Source organism: Eleutherodactylus coqui, chromosome 6 (assembly GCF_035609145.1).
Source record: "Eleutherodactylus coqui strain aEleCoq1 chromosome 6, aEleCoq1.hap1, whole genome shotgun sequence".
Taxonomy (NCBI): domain Eukaryota; kingdom Metazoa; phylum Chordata; class Amphibia; order Anura; family Eleutherodactylidae; genus Eleutherodactylus; species Eleutherodactylus coqui.
Genome location: NC_089842.1, coordinates 24,806,800 through 24,825,938, shown reverse-complemented (window position 1 = coordinate 24,825,938; position 19,139 = coordinate 24,806,800). Strand labels below are relative to the sequence as shown.

The 19,139-nt window shown below is 47.8% G+C and overlaps 1 protein-coding gene across 9 annotated transcripts in view; it reads left to right on the top strand.

Moving 5' to 3' along the window:
* Positions 1-19,139, top strand: part of LOC136631951 (zonadhesin-like) — a 91,608-nt gene that overhangs the window by 71,638 nt on the left and 831 nt on the right. For 6 of the 9 annotated variants that reach the window (XM_066606466.1, XM_066606460.1, XM_066606462.1 and 3 more), the window contains 3 exons: positions 5,552-5,770; positions 11,276-11,494; positions 17,742-17,960. In XM_066606466.1, the coding sequence (XP_066462563.1) occupies positions 5,552-5,770; positions 11,276-11,494; positions 17,742-17,960 (657 nt within the window). Of the gene's footprint in view, positions 1-5,551; positions 5,771-11,275; positions 11,495-11,812; positions 11,914-17,741; positions 17,961-19,139 lie in introns of those variants that run through there. The other 3 variants (XM_066606465.1, XM_066606463.1, XM_066606468.1) reach the window with 3 other exon arrangements.

Here is a 19,139-nt window from a genome sequence, read left to right as displayed (position 1 = left end):
ACACAGGCACTACCGTCTCCTGGCCTGCACCCACACCCTCACCTCCGCTGTCCTCGGCCGCATCCAGCAATGTCTCTCAGTGCACCGTCCAGCCGTCGCTAGCGCAAGCGCAAGTACGCCGCCACGCACCCGAACGCTCAAGCGTTAAACGTGCACATAGCCAAATTTATCAGCCTGGAGATGCTGCCGTATAGGGTTGTGGAAACGGAGGCTTTCAAAGGTATGATGGCGGCGGCGGCCCCGCGCTACTCAGTTCCCAGTCGCCACTACTTTTCCTGATGTGCCGTCACAGCCCTGCACGACCACATCTCCCGCAACATTGTACACGCCCTCACCAACGCGGTTACTGCCAAGGTCCACTTAACAACGGACACGTGGACAAGCACAGGCGGGCAGGGCCACTATATCTCCCTGACGGCACATTGGGTGAATTTAGTGGAGGCTGGGACAGAGTCAGAGCCTGGGACCGCTCACGTCCTACCCACCCCCAGAATTGCGGGCCCCAGCTCGGTGGTGGTATCTGCGGCGGTGTATGCTTCCTCCACTAAACTACCCTCCTCCTCCTACGCAACCTCTGTCTCACAATCAAGATGTGTCAGCAGCAGCACGTCGCCAGCAGTCGGTGTCGCGCGGCACGGCAGCACAGCGGTGGGCAAGCGTCAGCAGGCCGTGCTGAAACTACTCAGCTTAGGAGAGAAGAGGCACACGGCCCACGAACTGCTGCAGGGTCTGACAGAGCAGACCGACCGCTGGCTTGCGCCGCTGAGCCTCCAACCGGGCATGGTCGTGTGTGACAACGGCCGTAACCTGGTGGCGGCTCTGCAGCTCGGCAGCCTCACGCACGTGCCATGCCTGGCCCACGTCTTTAATTTGGTGGTTCAGCGCTTTCTGAAAAGCTACCCACGCTTGTCAGACCTGCTCGGAAGGGTGCGCCGGCTCTGCGCACATTTCCGCAAGTCCCACACGGACGCTGCCACCCTGCGCACCCTGCAACATCGGTTTCATCTGCCAGTGCACCGACTGCTGTGCGACGTGCCCACACGGTGGAACTCTACGCTCCACATGTTGGCCAGGCTCTATGAGCAGCGTAGAGCTATAGTGGAATACCAACTCCAACATGGGCGGCGCAGTGGGAGTCAGCCTCCTCAATTCTTCACAGAAGAGTGGGCCTGGTGGGCAGACATCTGCCAGGTCCTTGGAAACTTTGAGGAGTCTACCCAGATGGTGAGCGGCGATGCTGCAATCATTAGTGTCATCATTCCTCTGCTATGCCTCTTGAGAAGTTCCCTGCAAAGCATAAAGGCAGACGCTTTGGGGTCGAAACGGAGGTGGGGGAAGACAGTATGTCGCTGGTTAGTCAGAGCACCCTCCTGTCTATATCTCAGCGCATTGAGGAGGAGGAGGAGGAGGAGCATGAGGAGGATGAGGAGTAGGGGGAAGAGACAGCTTCGCCCACTGCTGAGGGTACCCATGCTGCTTGCCTGTCATCCTTTCAGCGTGTATGGCCGGAGGAGGAGGAGGAGGAGGAGGAGGAGGAGGATCCTGAAAGTGATCTTCCGAGTGATGACAGCCATGTGTTGCGTACAGGTATCCTGGCACACATGGCTGACTTCATGTTAGGATGCCTTTCTCGTGACCCTCGCGTTACACACATTCTGGCCACTACGGATTACTGGGTGTACACACTGCTCGACCCACGGTATAAGGGGAAGCTTTGCAATCTCATAACCGAAGAGGAAAGGGGTTCGAGAGTGATGCTATACCACAGGACCCTGGCGGACAAACTGATGGTAAAATTCCCATCCGACAGCGCTAGTGGCCGAAGGCGCAGTTCCGAGGGCCAGGTAGCAGGGGAGGCGCGGAGATCAGGCAGCATGTACAGCACAGGCAGGGGAATACTCTCTAAGGCCTTTGACAGCTTTCTGGCTCCCCTGCAAGACTGTGTCACCGCTCCCAGTCAAGGCTGAGTCGGTGGGAGCACTGTAAAAGGATGGTGAGGGAGTACGTAGCCAATCGCACGACCGTCCTCCGTGACGCCTCTGCCCCCTACAACTACTGGGTGTCGATGCTGGACACGTGGCGTGAACTTGCGCTGTATGCCCTGGAGGTGCTTGCTTGTCCTGCGGTTAGCGTCTTGTCAGAGAGGGTGTTTAGTGCGGCTGGGGGAATCATCACAGATAAGCGTACCCGCCTGTCAACCGACAGTGCCGACAGGCTTACACTCATCAAGATGAACAAAGCCTGGATTTCCCCAGACTTCTCTTCTCCACCAGTGGACAGCAGTGATACCTAAACAATACGTAGGCTGCACCCGCGGATGGAAGCATTGTTCTATATCACCATAAAAAAACGTGGACCTTTTAGCTTCATCAATCTGTGTATAATATTCATCCTCCTCCTCCTGCTCCTCCTCCTGAAACCTGACGTAATCACGCCGAACGGGCAATTTTTCTTAGGCCCACAAGGCTCAGTCATATAATTTTTGTAAACAATTTTTATACGTTTCAATGCTTATTAAAGCGTTGAAACTTGCACCTGAACCAATTTTTATTTTAACTGGGCTGCCTCCAGGCCTAGTTACAAATTAATCCTCATTAACCAAAGCGATTAATGGGTTTCACCTGGCCTCTTGGTTGGGCATGGGCAATTTTTCTGACGTACATTAGTACTGTTGGTACACCAATTTTTTGGGGCCCTCACCTACAGTGCAATCCAATTAATTTTTTGCCCACCTGCATTAAAGCTGACTTTACATCAGCTGTGCTGGGCACTGCAATGGGATATATTTATGTACCGCCGGTGGCTTCCTGGCACCCACCCATGCTGTCGGTCCACACGGAGTTGTAACTGCATGTGTCCACTTCTAAAGAACCCCAGTCTGACTGGGGCATGCAGTGTGGGCCGAAGCCCACCTGCATTAAACATGACATTACATCAGCTGTGATGGGCAATGCAATGGGATATATTTATGTACCGCCGGTGGGTTCCAGGGAGCCACCCATGCTGTCGGTCCACACGGAGTTGTAACTGCATGTGTCCACTTCTAAAGAACCCCAGTCTGACTGGGGCATGCAGTGTGGGCCGAAGCCCACCTGCATTAAACATGACATTACCTCAGCTGTGCTGGGCAATGCAATGGGATTTATTTATGTACCGCCTGTGGCTTCCTGGGACCCTCCCATGCTGTCGGTCCACATGGACTTCACAATAGGGAGTTGTACCTGCCTGTGTCTACTTATAAAGAACCCCAGTCTGACTGGGGCATGCAGTGTGGGCCGAAGCCCACCTGCATTAAACATGACATTACCTCAGCTGTGATGGGCAATGCAATGGGATTTATTTATGTACCGCCGGTGGCTTCCTGGCACCCACCCATGCTGTCGGTCCACAGGGACTTCACAATAGGGAGTTGTATCTGCCTGTGTCTATGAATTAAAAACCCCGGTCAGGTTGGGGCATGCAGTGTGGGCCGAAGCCCACCTGCATTTAACATGACATTACCTCAGCTGTAATGGGCACTGCAATGGGATACATTTATGTACAGCCGGTGGGTTCCAGGGAGCCATCCATGCTATGGGTGCACACGGAATTCCCATTGCGGAGTTGTACCTGCCTGTGACTATTTATAAAAAAACACGGTCTGACTGGGGCATGCAGACACCTTGACAGAATGAATAGTGTGTGGCACATAGGTTCCCCATTGCTATGCCCACGTGTGCAGCTCCTGATGGAGGTGGCACAGGATTATATTTCTCATTGCTTCTGTACAGCATTGTGGGCTATCGCCCCGCCCCTTTTAAAGAGGGTCGCTGCCTAGCCATGCCAACCCTCTTCAGTGTGTGCCTGCCGTTTCTCCTCATGGCTGACTTATAAATAGACATGAGGGTGGTGTGGCATGAGGGCAGCTGAAGGCTGCGCAGGGACACTTTGGTGTGCGCTGTGGACACTGGGTCGTGCTGGGGGGGGGGGGGGGTTGGGCAGCATGTAACCCAGGAGAAGTGGCAGCGGAGTGTCATGCAGGCAGTGATTGTGCTTTGTTGGAGGTAGTGTGGTGCTTAGCTAAGGTATGCATTGCTAATGAGGGCTTTTCAGAAGTAAAAATTGTTGGGAGGGGGGGTTCCCACTCTTCCCGCTATTGTGGCTTAATAGTGGGACCTGGGAACTTGAGATGCAGCCCAACATGTAGCCCCTCGCCTGCCCTATCCATTGCTGTGTCGTTCCCATCACTTTCTTGAATTGCCCAGATTTTCACAAATGGAAACCGTAGCGAGCATCGGCGATATACAAAATTGCTCGGGTCGCCCATTGACTTCAATGGGGTTCGTTACTCGAAACGAACCCTCGAGCATCGCGAAAATTTCGTCCTGAGTAACGAGCACCCGAGCATTTTGGTGCTCGCTCATCTCTAGTAATAACCTCATCTGTAAAAACTTTAAAAAACCCTTGAATATTTTTTTTCTATCCTGCAGGGCAAACGCTATTGAAAAAAAAATGCAGCCAAAATTATTTTCTTTGTTCATTTTGCCTTCTAAAAAGTCCAATTTGGGTCTTATACGCATGTCCGTATATCGGCCGGGCGTGAAAACCAGATGTGTGAATGAGCTAAGAGTGATCAAAATGCCCTTTGTCACCCCCAAATGGCACAAAAAAAAATACAGAACATCACACAATAAGCCCTAACAGAGCTCTGTCAATGGAAAAACATAAAGGTTGTGGGACTTTGAAGCAGTGATGCACAAGAAGTAGAGATGAGCGAACATGCTCATTTAGAACAATTACTCGATCGAGCATCGCTTTTTCCGAGTAACTACCTACTCGGACAAAGAGATTCGGGGAGTGCCGTAGGGCCGGGGCGGGGGGAGAGTGGAGCGGGTGGTAACAGGGGGGAACAGGGGGGAGCACTGGCTCTCTCTCATCCCCCCCACAATCACCCCCGCAACCCCCCGCTCACCCCGGCGTCCCCCAAATCTTTTCACCCGATTAGGCAGTTACTCGAAAAAAGCGATACTCGATCAAATAATTGCTCTAAGCGAGAACGTTCGCTCATCTTTAACAAAAAGGCTTTTATTGTTCAAAAGTGGAAAAACCTAGAAAAAATGATTTTAAAAAATTATACGTATAATTTATTCTGCGTGTCGGTACGATTATGATGACCCTAAAATTATACGTATAATTTATTCTGCTTGATGAACAGCCGTAAAAGAAAAACATTGGAAGAATCGATGGGTTTAATCTTCTGCCCTTCAAAAACAAAATAACGTTTTTCAATATGTTATTTGTACATGAAAATAGAACCAACAACAATTCCAGCTCACCACAGAAATAACAAGCCCCCCTACGGCCACGGCAAGGGAAAGATAAAAAAAAGTTATGGCTTTGAAAAGTGAAGATGAAAATCTCCCAAAAATCATTGTGTTATTAGGTCCAAAATAAGCAGTGTCACTAAGGGGTTAATGAACTGCACAGTGCAAAATTAAACTGATAATTCTGGTAAGATTTCACTGATTTCAGTTATTTTTCAGAATCTGATAATAGAAATTCTTTATTTCAGAACCCAAATGCCCAAAGAACCAAGAATGGTCGGAATGTGGGACCGCATGTCCGAACAATTGTGAAAATGTAGGAAACAAAAAGAGGATATGTCCAAAATACTGTAAGGGGGGATGTGTCTGCCGGGAACCGCTCGTCTTCCAGTCTGGATCATCCGGCCCTTGTGTGCTCCCTGAGGATTGCCCAAAGACTGACCCCGTACCTTCACCCAAGCCAACAGGTGAGGAGCAGTGAAGAAAGATCCCCCATATAATACATGAAGAGGTTTGGAACAATGTGATTCTAAAAAATGTAACTCATTCCATAATATATGGAGTATTCTCTGTATTCATAGGGAACCTAAAGCCCTGCTCATCCTGAGCCTCCAGGTCCATGAATAGAACAACAGTATTGCAGTGTTGACTGACACACAGGCCGAAGGGACTGTGTGACATTCTGAATGTGCTGGGTGACAACTCTTTTACAATAGACCCCCAGATAATTCAGCAAATCTCCCCCAGTGTCTTTACACCATACTTACCTCTTCCCATTTCTGCGGCGCCATCCTGGAGGGGGAGAGAATTGCAGGAATGGGGAGAGGTGAGTATCTGCACCTCTGGTCTGGGGTTTGTAAAAAAAAGGTGAGGTCGAGGTCTGTATACACGGGGTATTGTGTGAAGTCTGTATAATCGGAAGTTGGGCCTGGCATCTGTATTCAGGGTGGTCTGGTCTACAGTTTATATAAGAGGGTTCTGGTCTGTTCTGTATAAAGGGGATCTAGCCTGGGGTCTTTATGATAAATGGGGTTTGAGGAATATATTTCACTTATGGGGTCTGGTCCGAGGTCTGTATATAGCTGGCCTGGAATCTACATTTCTATTTAGGGGGCCTGATATATGTTTCCTGTTCATTTTTGGGTGTGGTAAGCAGGGTCATATTACTGTTTGTGGAGTAAATGCTATTAGTTGGGGCATTTCCTATATAAAAAGAAAGAAAACCAAAGCTTATGATATCTGGAAACCACCAACAGGTAGGTTAGTTGCCATTGGTTAGTCTTATTATGGTTCTGCTGACTGATACATGATGAACCTAATACAATACAATTGTGTATAAATAGCAACCATGCAGATCTATGTGCTTTATCATGCTGTTCTGTTTCCTCATCTCCTCTCCTCCCTACTTCATGACCTGCAGACAATTGATAAGGAAGGGGGGGGGGGCGTAGAATGTGTGAAGTAACACATGACTGGGCTATCAGACTAAAGCAGGAGTCTTTGTAGTCTGTAGTCATAGAGACACATAAGTCATCATAGGAGCTGTGTACATAAAGCAGAAGGAAATTCTTAAGCAAGACTATTTGTAAATTAGCTTTTTGTATTTTAAATGCATTGGAGTAAAAAATTGGATGCCAAGTCTACACCCCCTTTTAGGTTAATGTTCATGGGCCAATGGTTGCCCTAGTAATAGCTTACAAGACTTCACAATCTTGTGAAGACAGGGACCCAACAGGGTGAGTGAGTTAGAGTCACTCACTTTTTGGAGTTGCTTGGTCTTCAGCTCACCTAAAAATGCATTGACTGTAGACCTATTTAAACAGACAATCTATGAGGCCTCGTTTACACAGGCGCTATCTTTGTGCAGTATAGGCACACAAAAAGATTGTATAAATGGGTGAATTCCAGGTATTTGAACTGGCTTGTTTATACAATTTGAGATGCACGTTTTCCAGCTCCCATAGGAGTCTCTGGAAAGCACGCACCAGAGATACATAAGGTCTTATCTTTCCTAGTAGCACGGACCTTAGATGTGAATTGCACTGGCATGTCTGATCTTTGGCAGGTGCGAGTATTTTGCGTGTCTAAAATTCCTTCATGTGAACGCTTCTATAGGAAACCATTGGCTCTTACAGAAGCGATCTTTTTGTGCGCCTCTAATGTGTGAAAACAGTGCTCATGTCAATGAGGCCTGAAGGTCCGCCAGATTAATGTGAACGGGGGCGGCAGCCAGAAGAGATCTCTGGCCCGCTCCACCTCCTTTTGCAGCATCCGAGGAGCAGGCCCTCAGCCGAGGAGATAGTGGGGTAGAAAATAGAGATGAGCGAGCACCAAAATGCTCGGGTGCTCGTTACTCGGGACGAAATTATCGCGATGCTCGAGGGTTCATTTCGAGTAACGAACCCCATTGAAGTCAATGGGCGACTAAACCACCAAATTAAAGACATGGGCCAGGCATGGCACGTGCGTGAGGCTGCCGAGCTGCAGAGCCGCCACCAGGTTACGGCCGTTGTCACACACGACCATGCCCGGTTGGAGGCTCAGCGGCGCAAGCCAGCGGTCGGTCTGCTCTGTCAGACCCTGCAGCAGTTTGTGGGCCGTGTGCCTCTTATCTCCTAAGCTGAGTAGTTTCAGCACGGCCTGCTGACGCTTGCCCACCGCTGTGCTGCCACGCCGCGGGACACCGACTGCTGTCGACATGCTGCTGCTGCTGACACATCTAGATTGCGAGACAGAGGTTGCGTTGGAGGAGGAGGAGGAGGGTGGTTTAGTGGAGGAAGCATACACCGCCGCAGATACCAGCACCGAGCTGGGGCCCGCAATTCTGGGGGTGGGTAGGATGTGAGCGGTCCCAGGCTCTGACTCTGTCCCAGCCTCCACTAAATTCACCCAATGTGCCGTCAGGGAGATATAGTGGCCCTGCCCGCCTGTGCTTGTCCACGTGTCCGTTGTTAAGTGGACCTTGGCAGTAACCGCGTTGGTGAGGGCGCGTACAATGTTGCGGGAGACGTGGTCGTGCAGGGCTGGGACGGCACATCGGGAAAAGTAGTGGCAACTGGGAACCAAGTAGCGCGGGGCCGCCGCCATCATGCTTTTGAAAGCCTCCGTTTCCACAAGCCTATACGGCAGCATCTCTAGGCTGATCAATTTGGCAATGTGCACGTTTAACGCTTGAGCGTGCAGGTGCGTGGCGGCATACTTGCGCTCAAACAGTGGCACTAGCCACGTATGGACGCTGCGCTGAGAGACAATGCTGGATGGGGCCGAGGACAGCGGAGGTGAGGGTGTAGGTGCAGGCCAGGAGACGGTAGTGCCTGTGTCCTTAGAGGGGGGTTGGATCTCAGTGGCAGGTTGGGGCACAGGGGGAGAGGCACTGGTGCAAACCGGAGGCGGTGAACGGCCTTCGTCCCACCTTGTGGGGTGCTTGGCCATCATATGCCTGCGCATGCTGGTGGTGGTGGCTCCCCAGCTGATCTTGGTGCGACAAAGGTTGCACACCACTGTTCGTCGGTCGTCAGGCGTCTCTGTGAAAAACTGCCACACCGTAGAGCACCTTGACCTCTGCAGGGTGGCATGGCGCGAGGGGGCGCTTTGGGAAACAGTTTGTGGATTATTTGGTCTGGCCCTGCCTCTACCCCTGGCCGCTGCACTGGCTCGGCCTGTGCCCACACCCTGACTTGGGCTTCCGCGTCCTCGCCCGCGTCCACGTCCTCTAGGACTACCCCTACCCCTCAGCATGGTGTATTACCAGTAGTGCAGAAACAGAACGCTGTTATTAAATGTGCAACTTATTGGCCTGTGGTTGGAGGCTGACTTCGCTTTCGGAACGCACAGCAGAGCCAGGAAATAATTTTGCGCAAGCCTGCTGTAACACTTAGCTGGCTGCGTATGAATTAGGAGGACAACTAGTCCCAGCACAGACCCAGTACACTGAGGACAGTCACAGGCAGCCCAAATAGATTTTTTCTCCCAAATGTTTTTGGAAAGGCCCACTGCCTATATTCAATAAATATGTCTTCTGTCCCTGCGTCACCACTACTGGCCCTGGAGTATGTAAAATAACTGCACACTGTTGCACTGTGGACAGGAATACAGCGGTGATGTAAGAGGCAACACAGAGCCAGGAAATAATTTTGCGCAAGCCTGCTGTAACACTTAGCTGGCTGCGTATGAATTAGGAGGACAACTACACCCAGCAGAGACCCAGTACACTGAGGACAGTCACAGGCAGCCCAAATAGATTTTTTTCCCCAAATGTTTTTGCAAAGGCCCACTGCCTATATTCAATAAATATATGTCTTCTGTCCCTGCCTCACCACCACCACTGGCCCTGGAGTATGTATAATTACTGCAGGGCGCAATGCTCTGCACGGCCGATATACAAAAAAAAAGAAATGTGCAACACTGCAAAAAGCAGCATCCACACTACTGCATATGGTTAGATGTGGCCCTAAGAAGGACCGTTGGGGTTCTTGAAGCCTAAAATACTCCTAACACTCTCCCTATAGCAGCTCCGGCACCAACAGCACTTTCCCACCTCTATGTCAGAATAAATCTGTGGCGAGCCGCGGGAGGGACCGATTTTTATACTCGGGTGACACCTGATCTCCCCAGCCACTCACTGCAGGGGGGTGGTATAGGGCTTGAACGTCGCAGGGGGAAGTTGTAATGCCTTCCCTGTCTTTCTATTGGCCAGAAAAGCGCGCTAACGTCTCAGAGATGAAAGTGAAAGTAACTCAAACATCGCGTGGTACTCGTCACGAGTAACGAGCATCTGGAACACGCTAATACTCGAACGAGTATCAAGCTCGGACGAGTACGTTCGCTCATCTCTAGTAGAAAATTAACCTTGTCATAGGGCTCTAACTCCTCCTCCCTAAAGGTGGCTAAGAACCCAACCTCATTACTAACTGGGGAACATCATGTTTTTTTAACCTGGGTTACCTTAAGTTCTGTTTTTCTCACCGTGACGCCAACGTTTTTTCTTCTGCGGTGGATCACCCAACTGGAATAAAGTAGTCCACACACAGAGAACTTTTCAAACAAGAACCGGGAACATTCGGTCCTGTTCCTTTACTTCAATGTTTTGCAAATCAACAGAAGAATACCCTGTACTCATTGAATTAGTAGTAGAAGCAGGCTTACATTCCTTGCCTCTCTCCTTTCATTCGTGCAGTTCGGGTTTCCCAAGGTATGACATCCACAGTCTTAGTTATCTGTTGGATCTCACTCTTTCTTGGTTGAAACTCTCTCAACTGGACGTAACTCTTTCACACTTGACTTAAACCTCAGGCGGTTACTCACTATTCTACATGCGGTTGTTGCACTCTCACACCCACGCATACTCGGCATGTCCTAGGTTCTTAAACTTTGTAAGGGCAGGCTTCTCACAAGGAGGTCTCTAAGCATGACTGAGCTCTGGCAGGGGCGAAAGCCAATTTTTTCCTCCATTCCTCTAACTTCAACACTTCAACACTTCATCTCCTCATCTCAACACCACCTAACTAACTACTCCCCAACTCCTCCCCCTAACACCTGCTACATCTCATCACTTACAATAGATATTATAATGACCCTAAAGTTATACATGTAATTTATTCTGCATGAACAGCCATAAAAGAAAAACATTGGCAGAATCGATGGGTTTAATCTTCTGCCCTTCAAAAAAAAACAAAAAACCGTTTTTCAATATATTATATATACATGAGAATAGAACCAACAACAATTCCAGCTCACCACAGAAATAACAAGCCCCCCTACGGCCACGGCAAGGGAAAGATAAAAAAAAGTTATGGCTTTGAAAAGTGAAGATGAAAATCTCCCAAAAGTCATTGTGTTATTAGGTCTAAAATAAGCATTGTCACTAAGGGGTTAATGAACTGCACAGTGCAAAAATAAACTGATAATTCTGGTAAGATTTCACTGATTTCAGTCATTTTTCAGAATCTGATAATAGAAATTCTTTATTTCAGAACCCAAATGCCCAAAGAACCAAGAATGGTCGGAATGTGGGACCGCATGTCCGAACAATTGTGAAAATGTAGGAAACAAAAACAGGATATGTCCAAAATACTGTAAGGGGGGATGTGTCTGCCGGGAACCGCTCGTCTTCCAGTCTGGATCATCCGGCCCTTGTGTGCTCCCTGAGGATTGCCCAAAGACTGACCCCGTACCTTCACCCAAGCCAACAGGTGAGGAGCAGTGAAGAAAGATCCCCCATATAATACATGAAGAGGTTTGGAACAATGTGATTCTAAAAAATGTAACTCATTCCATAATATATGGAGTATTCTCTGTATTTATAAGGAACCTAAAGCCCTGCTCATCCTGAGCCTCCAGGTCCATGAATAGAACAACAGTATTGCAGTGTTGACTGACACACAGGCTGAAGGGACTGTGTGACATTCTGAATGTGCTGGGTGACAACTCTTTTACAATAGACCCCCAGATAATTCAGCAAATCTGCCCAAGTGTCTTTACACCATACTTACCTCTTCCCGTTTCTGCAGCGCCATCCTGGAGGGGGAGAGAATTCCAGAAATGGGGAGAGGTGAGTATCTGCACCTGTGGACTGGGGTTTGTAAAAAAAAGGTGAGGTTGAGGTCTGTATACACGGGGTATTGTGTGAAGTCTGTATAATCGGAAGTTGGGCCTGGCATCTGTATTCAGGGTGGTCTGGTCTACAGTTTATATAAGAGGGCTCTGGTCTGTTCTGTACAAAGGGGATCTAGCCTGGGGTCTTTATGATAAATGGGGTTTGAGGAATATATTTTACTTATGGGGTCTGGTCCGAGGTCTGTATATAGCTGGCCTGGAATCTACATTTCTATTTAGGGGGCCTGGTATATGTTTCCTGTTCATTTTTGGGTGTGGTAAGAAGGGTCATATTACTGTTTGTGGAACAAATGCTATTGGTTGGGGCATTTCCTATATAAAAAAGAAAACCAAAGCGTATGATATCTGGAAACCACCAACAGGAAGGTTAGTTGTCATTGCTTAGTCTTATTATGGTTCTGCTGACTGATATATGATGAACCTAATACAAAAACATTGTATTGCTTTATCCTGCTGTTGTGTTTCCTCATCTCCTCTCCTCCGTACTTCATGACCTGCAGACAGTTGATAAGGAAGGGGGGCAGGGGGTAGAATGTGTGAAGTAACACATGACTGGGCTATCAGACTAAATCAGGAGTCTTTGCAGTCTGTAGTCATAGAGACACATAAGTTATCATAGGAGCTGTGTACATAAAGCAGAAGGAAATTCTTAAGCAAGACTATTTGTAAATTAGCTTTTTGTATTTTAAATGCATTGGAGTAAAAAAATTGGATGCCAAGTCTACACCCCCTTTTAGGTTAATGTCCATGGGCCAATGGTTGCCCTAGTAATAGCTTACAAGACTTCACAATCTTGTGAAGACAGGGGACCCAACAGGGTGAGTGAGTTAGAGTCGCTCACTTGTTGGAGTTGCTTGGTCTTCAGCTCACCTAAAAATGCATTGACTGTAGACCTATTTAAACAGACAATCTTTGAGGCCTCGTTTACACAGGCGCTATCTTTGTGCAGTATAGGCACACAAAAAGATTGTATAAATGGGTGAATTCCAGGTATTTGAACTGGCTTGTTTATACAATTTGAGATGCACGTTTTCCAGCTCCCATAGGAGTCTCTGGAAAGCACGCACCAGAGATACGTAAGGTATTATCTTTCCTAGTAGCACAGACCTTAGATGTGAATTGCACTGGCATGTCTGATCTTTAGCAGGTGCGAGTATTTTGCGTGTCTAAAATTCCTTTATGTGAACGCTTCTATAGGAAACCATTGGCACTTACAAAAGCGATCTTTTTGTGCGCCTCTAATGTGTGAAAACAGTGCTCATGTCAATGAGGCCTGAAGGTCAGCCAGATTAATGTGAATGGGGCCGGCAGCCAGAAGAGATCTCTGGCCCGCTCCACCTCCTTTTGCAGCATCCGAGGAGCAGGCCCTCAGCCGAGGAGATAGTGGGGTAGAGAATTAACCTTGTCATAGGGCTCTAACGCCTCCTCCCTAAAGATGGCTAAGAACCCAACCTTATTACTAACTGGGGAACATCATGTTTTTTTAACCTGGGTTACCTTAAGTTCTGTTTTTCTCACCGTGACGCCAACGTTTTTTCTTCCGCGGTGGATCACCCAACTGGAATAAAGTAGTCCACACACTGAGAGGACTTTTCAAACAAGAACCAGTAACATTCAGTCCTGTTCCTTTACTTTAATGTTTTGTAAATCAACAGAAGAATACCCTGTACTCATTGAATTAGTAGTAGAAGCAGGCTTACATTCCTTGCCTCTCTCCTTCCACTCGTGCAGTTCGGGTTTCCCAAGGTATTACATCCACAGTCTTAGTTATCTGTTGGATCTCACTCTTTCTTGATTGAAACTCTCTCAACTGGACGGAACTCTTTTACACTTGACTTAAACATCAGGCGGTTACTCTCTATTCTATATGCGGTTATTGCACTCTCACACCCACGCATACTCGGCATGTCCTAGGTTCTCAAACTTTGTAAGGGCAGCCTTCTCACAAGGAGGTCTCTAAACATGACTGAGCTGTGGCAGGGGCGAAAGCCAATTTTTTCCTCCATTCCTCTAACTTCAACACTTCATCTCTTCCTCTCTCCATCTCAACACCACCTAACTAACTACTCCCTAACTCCTCCCTCTAACACCTGTTACATCTCATCACTTACAATAGACATAACAAGATACATTTTCCAGACACCAGATATAGCCAGCCATTAACCCTTTCATGTACCGCAGTGTTACCATAGAGATTACTGTTCCATACACACTACATACAGTGACACAAGCCATGCACAAGAAAGACATTTGTAAATTCTGGAGAGGACCCCAAACTCTGGGCCACTACACATTCACTGAGTGATGACCGTTCCCATGTGAAAGCACAGGGGTAGCAATCACTGGGAAGGTTATCAGGCACTGAAATGCAGGACAGTCCTGCGTAAAAGTTCCCTACCATGAGGAAAGCTAAACTTTGTATTGGATATTGATATGCTAATGAGAAGCTGCAGGAGTTTTTAACCTCATCAATGTACGTCCCGGGTGATAAGGGGGTACTATGGGGCCTATGGATAGTGTGGGGTCAGGAGCTGAGCCTGCTCTATCCTCAAGGGATCTGCTGGTGGCAGCTTGTCCCCACTGTTTACCCTTTACATGTTGAAATCAATATTGATCACAGGGGTGGGGGGGGGGGACGACATCGGCTCCACCATGTAACCGCCATGGGGCAATGGTTTGCCATTGATAGTCAATGGTGTCCAGGGCTGGCCTGTGATTGCTATAATAGTGATAATGTATTGCAGTAAGGGCTGAGTCAGATGAGCTTTTTTTTCCCCGGATTAATAAATGCTTTCGAATGAAGACAGTCACATGCTCTCACAGTGCTCAATGATTTGGGGACTCCCCACGGGGATGTAGAAAACTCCTGCAACTGCTGTCATAGCTATGGCAGAAGAGCGCAGCTTCTCCCTATATTTTCAATGGGGCCAACACTGCAGCCATTGGCCCCATTGACAACAAGGTGAAACTCCTGGATGTGATAGCATCCAGATGTAGAGGCCTGAAAAGTGCGCATTGCATAGTGTTGTTTAGCTGTGGGGACAAGTAATATAATGATCCACCCTAGGGTTAATCTGAGTCATTTTGCACAGCTGCTTCAGATAACCTAGCAACCAATTAGTTGTTTTATTCAAATGCACGGGATAAAAAAATACCCAGAGACTCGGTAGCTTAGCAACCAAATAGGTCGTGATTGGCTACAGACCGACTGGTCAGGTGACAGAAGCGATACATAGCCGCACATTGGTTGCAGGAGGCAGAAATAGCCAGAGAAGAAGCCAGAGAGCAGTAGAGAAGAAGTCAGTGAGAAGTGGCAGAGAGAGCAGAACAGGCAGAGCAAGAGCAGCAGAAGGAAAGACAGAGGCGGAAGCAGATGGAGAGAAGGCAGAGAAACAGGAGGAAAATCTGAGAAACCATGAGTAACAGAGAGAGTCAGCTGTGACAGTGAGTAGAAGAGAGATAATAAAAGCGAGAGCTGCTACCGTGTTTCCCCGAAAGTAAGACAGTGTCTTACTTTCTTTTTATCCCCAAAACCCCCACTATGTCTTACTTTCGGGGTATGTCTTATATTGGAAAAAAATTGTAGATGATACCCCAGTATGCCAGTGTGTATGTTTTACTGATGTACCTATGATTAATACTGTGTGCATTACCGTATTTTAAGCAGGAGGCGGCAGTGACAAGTGCAGGGGACGGCGCGGTGACGTATGGAGAGGGGGGCGGCGCGGAAGTGGGCAGGAGGCGGCGCTCATTTGGATCAGACAAAGGCCGCCTGCAGACGAGCGGGTCGGATCCGGCAGCGAGAATTCTCGCCGCGCGATCCGACCCGAGCGCCTGCAGGGACGAGCGCGTACTCACCCGCGCCTGGCGGCCCCGGCTCTTTCATGTGCCGGCTGCCGCGCAGCCGGCGCATGCGCAGACCGGAGCCGGCGGCCGGGTGAGTGCGTGCCCAGCAGAAAATTAGGACATGCCGCGGTTTGTTGGCCGCGCGAGATTTCGCGTGGCCAAACCGCGGCCGTCTGCATAGGAGTGCGTATTTTAATGCACTCCTATGCAAACTTTCAGCGGCGGAAATCCCGCGGCGGGATTTCCGCTCGTGTGCAGGCGGCCAAAGGCGGCAGACGCGGTGACGTATGGAGGGGGGGCGGCGCGGAAGTGGGCAGGAGGCGGCGCTCATTAAGATCAGAGGGAGGTGGCAGACGCGGCGACGTATGGAGAGGGGGACGGTGTGTCCTTAATGTTGCAAATTGTATATCATTTATTATTCACTTGGTGTTGAAGAGAATCCCCTCATCTCCCTGTCTGATTGAAGAACAGCATCGTGTTTACAGGTTAAGCAGAATATCTGACTCCGTGTGTTATTTCGCACCTCACTACTCACTATTACAAATCGTGCCCAAGAGCACTGGCATCCGAACTAAAAAAGAAAAAAAATTATAATTAACCTACCTAAATAAGCGCCACCATACTGGGGTTTCACAGCAGGGGATAGCGATCCTCTCCCATTGCTTCAATGGGGCGGCACTATATGTCCATATTGTAGGATCGTGTGACCGCGAATTTAAAAATGCGTCTGATGCTTCGGTCACACAGTTTTTATACATGCATTTTGCATTTCGTTTCCACTGACTATACAGCCGTGAAAAAAACGTTTGTCTGATTGAGCGCTAAAGAAATGGCTGCAGTGATCAAAGCATTGCAAGTCTAAAATCCCCTACAGTGACTTAAAGGGGGAAAAAAAAGTATAGAAATAGTAAAAAAAAAATGCAAAAATATTAGAGATGAGCGAACCTACTTGGCCACGCCCCTTTTTCGCCCGAGCTCTGCGATTTTCGAGTACTTCTGTACTCGGGCGAAAAGATTCGGGGGGCGCCGTGGGTGAGGGGAGGTTGCAGCGGGGAGTGGGGGGGAGAGGGAGAGAGAGAGGGCTCCCCCCTGTTCCCCGCTGCTACCCCCATCTCCGCCACGCCTCCCCCGGCGCCCCACGAATCTTTTCACCCGAGTACGGAAGTACTCGAAAATCGCGGTGCTTGATCGAGTAATTACTTGAAACTAATACGTTCGCTCATCTCTAAAAAATACCACGTTTGGTATTATCTCATCTGTAGACCCCTGCATGGCAAACACTATTATAAAAAAGAGAGCCAAAACACTTTTTTTTTCATTTTGCCTTCTAAAAAGCGCAAAAAAAGTGCCCAAAATGGCACAAAAGGAAACTACAGAATGTCACACAATAAGCAAGTCTTAACACAGCTGGAAAAATAAAAAGGTTATGAGACTTTGAAGCAGCGATGCACAAAAAGGATATTTATTGTGCAAAAGTGGAAAAACCTAAAAAAATGATCATTTCTTCTGTGGGTCGGTACAATTATGATGACTCTAAAATTATGTATGTAATTTATTCTACATCACGAACAGCCGTAAAAAGAAAAACATTGGCAGAATCGATGAGTTTTCTCTTCCTGCCCTCTAAAAAAAATAATAAAAGTTTTTTGATGCATTATATGTGCACCAAGATGGAACCAACAACCATTACAGCTACGCAAATAACAAGCCCCCCTACGGCCGTGGCAACGGAAAGATGAAAAGTGATCGCTTTTGAAAAGTGAAGATAAAAATCCCCCAAATATCCTCGCAGGGACCTGATATGTATAATAAGATCTCTCAAAAGCCCCTGCCTGCTTGTTGATGGTTTCCATGCAGCTATATACATATATCTTATTTTCTATACCACACAGTGTAAAAGGAAACTGATAATTCTGGTAAGATTTCACTGATTTCAGTCATTTTACAGAATCTGATAATAGAAATTCTTTATTTCAGAACCCAAATGCCCAAAGAACCAAGAATGGTCGGATTGTGGGACCGCATGTCCAGACAATTGTGAAAATGAAGGAAAACCAGGCAGGATATGTCCACAATACTGTAAGGGGGGATGTGTCTGCCGGGAACCGCTCGTCTTCCAGTCTGGATCATCCGGCCCTTGTGTCCTCCCTAAGGATTGCCCAAAGATTGACCCCATACCTTCACCCAAACCAACAGGTGAGGAGCAGTGAAGAACGATCCCCCACATAATACATGAAGAGGTTTGGAACAATGTGATTCTATAAATGTAACTCATTCCAAAATCTCTCTCTCACTCTCCCCCGCCGCCTCCCGCAGCCCCCCCGAATTTTCTCGGACGAGTATGCAGTTACTCGAGAAGAGTGATGCTCGCTCGCATAACTGCCTTAACCGAGCGTGTTCGCTCATGTCTAATTTTAACCCCTTAAGGACCGTCCCATATTTTTTTTTCCATTTTTTGTCTTTTCCTCCCCCCTTTTAAAAAACCATAACTCTTTTATTTATCCATCGACGTCGCTGTCTGAAGGCTTGTATTTTTGCGGGACGAGTTGTATTTTTCAGTGATCCTATTTAATATATCATATAACGTATTGAAAAAAACAATATCAAACTCATATAAGGTTTATTTTTTGCTGTCCTACTTTTATTTATTTTCAAAGATATTTAAATTTTTTTTTTATTATTTTCTGCCGCCATCTTCTGACAGCTATAAGTTTTTTTTTGTTTTTTTTCGTTGACATAGTTGCGCAAGCGGTCGTTTTATGCAGGACAACCTGTAGTTTCTGTTGGTACCATTCTGGAGTACATTTTGGTCGCTTTTTATTACATTTTTTCTTGGAGAAAGGCTGACCGAAGAAGCACAATTCTGGTGTGTTTTTTTTCTTCTTCTGACGACTTTTACAGTGCATGGTAAAAATGTGTTAATGTGATAGATCCGACACATAATAATAATTAGTAAAACTTTTTAAAACTTGATTTTTACTTTTTTTGGTCGCCATTGGGAACAAAAACTCGCGATGCCATGATTGCATCTGCAATATAATGTAATGCCGTAGTATTACATCATACCGCATTCTAACAGGTATTCTATCCAGCAATGCCTCAGGGCTCAGTCACACGGGCGCCGATCCACCCGTGTTTCTGGACAACTGCACCGCCTGCGGACGAATCTCCGCATGACCGGCTCCATTGGCAGCCATAGTTTTTTCTGGCCGCTGCGGAGAGTCGTTTGCACGAGCAATCAGCCATCTTATCGTCCGGAAAGATGGGCGGATTGGCGCCCGTGGTACTGAGCCCTCAGGCAAAGGTTTTTTTTGTGTGCAACAGTGGAAAATCCTAAAAAAAAATATAACTCTGTTATCATAATCGTAGCGGCCC